At 39.7% G+C, this 6,000-nt stretch overlaps 1 protein-coding gene across 2 annotated transcripts in view; it reads right to left on the reverse strand.

The window, feature by feature from the left end:
• Positions 1–5,799, reverse strand: part of EPHA6 (EPH receptor A6) — a gene marked incomplete at both ends in the record, with an annotated part of 498,668 nt that extends 492,869 nt beyond the window's left edge. For both annotated transcript variants that reach the window (XM_079541645.1, XM_079541644.1), the window contains one exon: positions 5,697–5,799. In XM_079541645.1, coding sequence (XP_079397771.1) covers positions 5,697–5,799 — 103 coding nt within the window. The remainder of the gene's footprint in view (positions 1–5,696) is intronic.
• Between the last annotated feature and the right edge of the window lie 201 nt (positions 5,800–6,000).

A 6,000-nucleotide genomic window follows, 5' to 3' on the forward strand; every position in this document is an offset into this window, starting at 1 on the left:
ACAGGTGTTCAGGTTACTAAAAAGTCATACAAATCTATTCAAGAATTGAAACAAACATTACTAAAAAGTTCAGAATTTTAAGAAATGGTCACAAAGTAAGTTGACAAAGGCAAAAGCCATGAGGAAAAAAAAAGTATCATTCAGAAATTAAAAAGCAATCTAAGAAAAAAGTCTGGGAAATACTTTTTCATAGAGTTAAGTAAGTTAATTTGTGCAGATCATTGTACAAAAAGAAATCCTGCAAAAAACCCTGTGTTTTTATTATGCAAGAGAAATCTTCACTAGTAGTTCTCGGTTCTGACACTCCACTATAAAGACTGGTGTACCATTTATAAGTTCAAAAATGGTTTCTGAAGATGCCTTGTTCACAACTGATATCTTTCTTTGACCTCTTCCACATGATACGTGGTTTCCTGATATCAGAGCAGATTTGGCATAAATAATTTCTTTCCCTACTTCTGTATTTCTGTACTGTTCACCCTTCTATCTCCGTATCGTGCATTTCAGCACTAAAGGGCACAACAAACAAAAGGCCAGCCTCTTCTTTATGTCAATGTCAAGGCAGAGTAAGCGATCCTAATGGAGACATTCCATTTCACACATCCAGCTGAAAGAAGGAAATATCCTAACTGTGCTATATTTGGATCCAAGAATAATACAGTATTTCTCAAACAGCATATGTATATCAGCTTCTAAATATAGGTGATTAGTTAAAGGAGACTGTAATCAAATTAGGCTTCTAATTTTACAAAATGCATTGAATATTAATGCACTGTACATCTTACTGACAAAACATCTACTTAACTGACTTCTCTAAAATTCACCGTTGAGAAGTCTGACTTCAGATACCCAGGAGGGCCCTCAGAGTTTGTAACAAATTATTTAGATCTAAAATATGTATCTGGCAACGGAGGAGGAGTTTTCCATAGGAATATAACTGAATTTCTTGCAAACTCCTTCCTTCTTTTATTTGAAAACTATTTGATGTGCCAAAAAACAAAGTTTTATGTTGAAACACTGACAGTTAAATTCATAAGGAAGTAAGAATGGTCATTCTGGATCAAACCTAAAGTACAGCTACTCTGATTTTGAGGTCCAGATGGAGAACAACCAGCAGCAGATCCTTTGGAAAGAACTTAGAATAGGAAGCACATACAGAACAGTCACCATCTCCACCATCACCACTAACATGTTAGTGTTACATTGGTTTCTAGGAACTGCACTGGTTTGTTTCCTAACATAAGCATGACACCCGCTGAAACTGAAAACACTGATCTCCATGAATAAATGAGGAGCGATGGAGAAAACACTGCTCACTAACCATCAGCAGTTCTCTTCAGCCTATATTTCCATAATTCCTTCCAGCATTTAGCTTCCTTTCTTAACAGGGCCAAGCTGTGTAATTCTGGAAATATTTCATTTCCTCTGAAGTGTTTTCACACCCCAAATTACATGAGAATTAAAGAACAAAATTACAGAAGAAAATGAGATCTTTACTGACAGTTGAGCTATACATTTTTTTTAATTTATTTCCATACTAATCATCCTAAACTGCTCAAAATAACAAAATATCCAAACAGTAGTTAATACTGCTAAATACAAAGCCATGAACATATCATGAAGCACTAACTTCAATTCTGTTCACTTCAGGTATCTCAGATATTTAAGGCATCCAAATCTAGGCTTTTGGGTAAAAAAGTCATTTTGTGCATATCTACATCTGTGGAGGTTCCTTAGTCATCCTTATCACTGAAAAACAAATAGGGTAGAAGTAATTAAAAAAAAAAATCTTAAGAGTGGGGCAAGTTTTGTGTTTTCCATACATACTTAAAAGAGAACTAAACTTCTACTGCAGTAGCTTTTTTGTGTGTGTAAATGTGTAAATTGTGTAAATGATCACAAAGAACACCAGCTGGACAACTAACAGCAGAATCTGCCACAGTGAGTACAATGCAGGCAGCAGGACAGCCTACTTCCCAACACCTGCATTTCTCAAAGGATGAGGCATCCTCTAACAGTAAAACATCAGTAAAACAGCAGTAGAACAGCATCTGTGTCATTCAGAGGAAAGTTCAGCCTCTACCCTCAGCCCTGGTTTCTTTAAACTGCAAGAAATTTCTCAGTACTGAATTCAAAAAGAATCTCTGTGATAGACTGTACTTACTTAAAAATAAATATACGGATAAATACAGGCCAACATCTTTGAACTGATGAAGAACTCAAGGTCACTAGTGAACTGCCTCAGATTTTAATATGTGAATCACAAGGCTCTATTACATACTTTAAGCTACCCAATTTACATCAGGCATAATCAATGCGAAAATAGATGCTATATCAATTTTGGAATTGATGCTTGATATTATTTCTTAACCTTTTTTTTTTTTTTTTTTTTTTTTTTTTCCAGGAGGAAATGAATATTTTTGCCTTTTAGAAGGAAGTGTAAGAAACAAACCTTGCATAACCTAGCAAGACATAGTGACACCTGGTAGCTGAAAAAGCATACAACTTCCTTTTATAGTTCACTGGTAGATATGATGAAGTATGCAAGCCTTATAGTTTACTTCAGAAATCAATTGTCTGGTGAAAGATAACAGCAACTATAGTTTCCAAGAAACTGGTATGCAAAAATTCTTTCAGGTTAATATATATATGTGGAACACTTACATGCACGCTTAGCTAAGGACAGCATCATACTATTAAGTGATGCTATCTCTATCCTAACAACTCTATCCTTACACAAAGATCACATTTCTGAGGCTCTTATTTGTATCTTTAGGTCTGAGACTATTTGCTCAATCCAGCATGTTCTAGCAATCAAACCAACCAACAACTCAGGCTGAAATCTTGCAATAATACGACCAGTCTGTAACCAGATGTCACACTCAATCAAAATTTAGATGAACATGCATGCACTCAACCCACACTATTAATTGAGCTTTTTTGTTTTGAGCAGTTCAGTTTCAGACTGCAGTGATACAGGCTCCTACGCAGCTTCATGGCCTTGCTTACCTACAGGATTTTTCTTAACAGTAAAATCTAGTTCTTGGCATGCTCATTATTTGTTTTTTGAACTTATCACTCCATTAAGATGAATGAGTAAGCTCACTTCTCTGTCAATAGTATTGTTTCTGTCTGGCTTGCTACAGATACTGTAAGACACCATGAATTGATTTACTGGTTGAAGAAAGACAACCTGAGAGTCTTGGAACTATATCAAAACAAATATCTTTTTTGTTCACAGAAAACAAACAAAAAGATAAACTCCAGCATGGTTATTTATAAGACTGAAGTGCATTAATTCTCTGAAAATCCCTCTTTAGTAACAGAAAATAAATCATTAAGAATGAAGAGGAAGGGCTTTCTGTTTACCAGACTGGATTAATAAGCTTATTCCACTTCCACATTTTTCTCCCATCAAACAATCCAAGCAAAATCTTCCTTTGCAAGTTTGTATTGGTGCTGGTATGCTTGTAAATACAAAACAGAAGGCCAAACATTTTGGATAGTAAAGCTACGCTAAGTTATAATGACTATAACTACTGTTAGGGAAAAGCCAACCAATTAATGCAAACATGTTTCCAAGACATATCATCTGAAATATCACCTTATGAAAGTTTAAGAATTTTTTTTTTTTTTCCCTCAGCCAACAGCACAAGATTTCAAAATATTCTTCATAGCTGAGATTCTAAACATTAGTCACTGGCATTTTAAACTTACATGCTACGTAATGTGCAACTGCTTCACTGTACTTATTTTCTTTTATTCAATTTCTGGCTTCACAGAAAGTCATCAATAAGAGTTTAACATTATGTTTATTGCTAGCATCTTTAAATGGGTGAAAATCCAGTATATCTCCAGTTCATGTGTTTGGTTGAGTTAGAGTAATTAGAATTCTATATAAAATGGCAAAACCAAAGACAAGAGATCTTTCTCTTTATTAGAGGTTTCAAAACAAAGAGCAGAAAGAGATGTTATTCAGAAGTTAAGAAATTTTTCAGTGCTCTGTGCACCCACTGTCTCAATACCTGAACTTGTTGGGAAAAGTTATGTCAACATCAAAAATCCACTCCAACCTTGACAGACTTTTCTCTGGGCTAATGGGCAATAATTTTCCTCCATTTAACTGCTTTTTAAAATTATTACTGAGTTAATCCCAGGAATATTGAGTATTAATTTAGTATTTTACATTAAAATATCTTAATCCAACTTGCACTATTTAATAAAAATTCTTTACTGTTGATGTGTAGAATGTCTCAAATATTCTATAGCACACACGAATTACTTTCAAGAGCATTCCTGTGTCTTGCTAGGTCTTGTGGTAATGTGGCAGACATTAGTATGCACTAATGAGAATGACATAAAAGAACTGCGTTGTGCTGCTATGAGAATCTGATGTTGTCTAAAACATGAGTAAGGACAAAAAGCAATAGAGCATTAATATGATTATATGTTATCCATTTACAGACTGGAATTATCCATCACATTCAGTGCAGAAGAGGTAACGCAATAGTATTCCTTGGAACGTCCCTACCATATCTGACCCTGATTGCTGAAGGGTTTAGTGCCTGAACTATCACATGTTCCTGCTTTCCCAGTGTTTTATTCACTCTTTTTACTGTTATCCATGTAAATGTAACGAACACAGAAAAAAGAATGTAAAAGCGAAGCGTGAAAATAAATGAACTACAAATTTGGTAGTACTCCACAAGTAAAAAGCTGTTTGCTCATTACTTTCCAACACAGTCATATTCAGCACTTCTTTCAAGAATAATAGGTAACATAATTTCCGCTAGAAGCAGCATTTAGAGCTGCCCTTCAGCTCCTGTATTTTCACTCACATCCCAGTAAACCCCTGACTGGGAAAGGTAAGTCAAAAAAAAAAAAATTAAAACAAACAAACAAAAAAAAAATTAAAACAAACAAAAAGTAGGAAGGACTCTGAACACAGAAATAGATGCATCCTACCTCCTCCACAACTAAGTAGAAAGATGTATAATAAATAAACAGTTATGGAAATGCTTTCCTCTATCCAGATGTTCAATAACGTAGAAAACAATGTTTCACAACCGTTGACTTTTTTTTCCAGCTCTTCTTAACAACATTTGATACCATCTGAGTGTGCCGCGCATTTTAATCTTCATTTCTCTAAGTAGGGTGATTCCCTTTCCAACCCAGGGGCACACTGCTTCAGCACGTACATTACAACCTAAGCAATTCAACAACCTTCTTCAGCTGGACCTGATGAGCACGCACCTGTGACAAAGGCTCTAAATGAGGATTTTTTCGAGCAGCCAAAGCAGGTGTTAAGGGCAACCATGTCTCTTAACGTGAGCGACGCACCCTAAAGCCCGCTCAGCACGAGCCAGCTTTATCCCTCAGCAATCCCATTTCACATAGCGGGATGCCACCGCTCTGTCTCAGCGGGGATAACTTTCAGTCCGCCGCAAGTTCGGCCGCTCTGGAGGGCAGCGCACGGCCGCGGCCCCGCTCGTTTCCGCGCTTCCCTCTCACCCGCACCCAACTTTCACGGGCCGCCCCCAGCGGATGCCGCCGGACAAAACCCCGCCGGGAGGCTCCCAGCCGCAGCGCCCGCCCCGCTCCTCCGAGCCGCCGATCCCGCCGCCCGGCGGGGTCCGAAGCCCCCTCCCCACCGCCCCGCGCCCGCCGGAAAGTTGCGGCCCCGCGGCCGCCCTCACCTTGGTTGGAGGCGCCGTGTCCGCCGGCTGCGGGGCGCGCCGTCAGCAGGGGGAGGAAGAGGCCGAATCTCCAGAGCAGCCCCCGCGCGTCGCAACACCCCATGGCTGGGGCCCACCGAGCGCCCCGCGTCCTCCTTCAGGCCGGCGGGGAACGCCGCGGCGCGACCCCCGCCCGCCTCCCGCGGCCCCGCCGGGGTCCGGGGCGCGCCGCGTTGCCTGCGTTGCCGCCGGGGGCTGCCCGGACCGGGGCGGGCGCATCCACCGGCGACGTCCCGGGGCACGGCGGCGGAATGAGGGAGAGCGA

The sequence above is a fragment of the Tetrao urogallus genome (genome assembly GCF_951394365.1).
Source record: "Tetrao urogallus genome assembly, chromosome: 1".
In the NCBI taxonomy this organism is placed as follows: Eukaryota; Metazoa; Chordata; class Aves; order Galliformes; family Phasianidae; genus Tetrao; species Tetrao urogallus.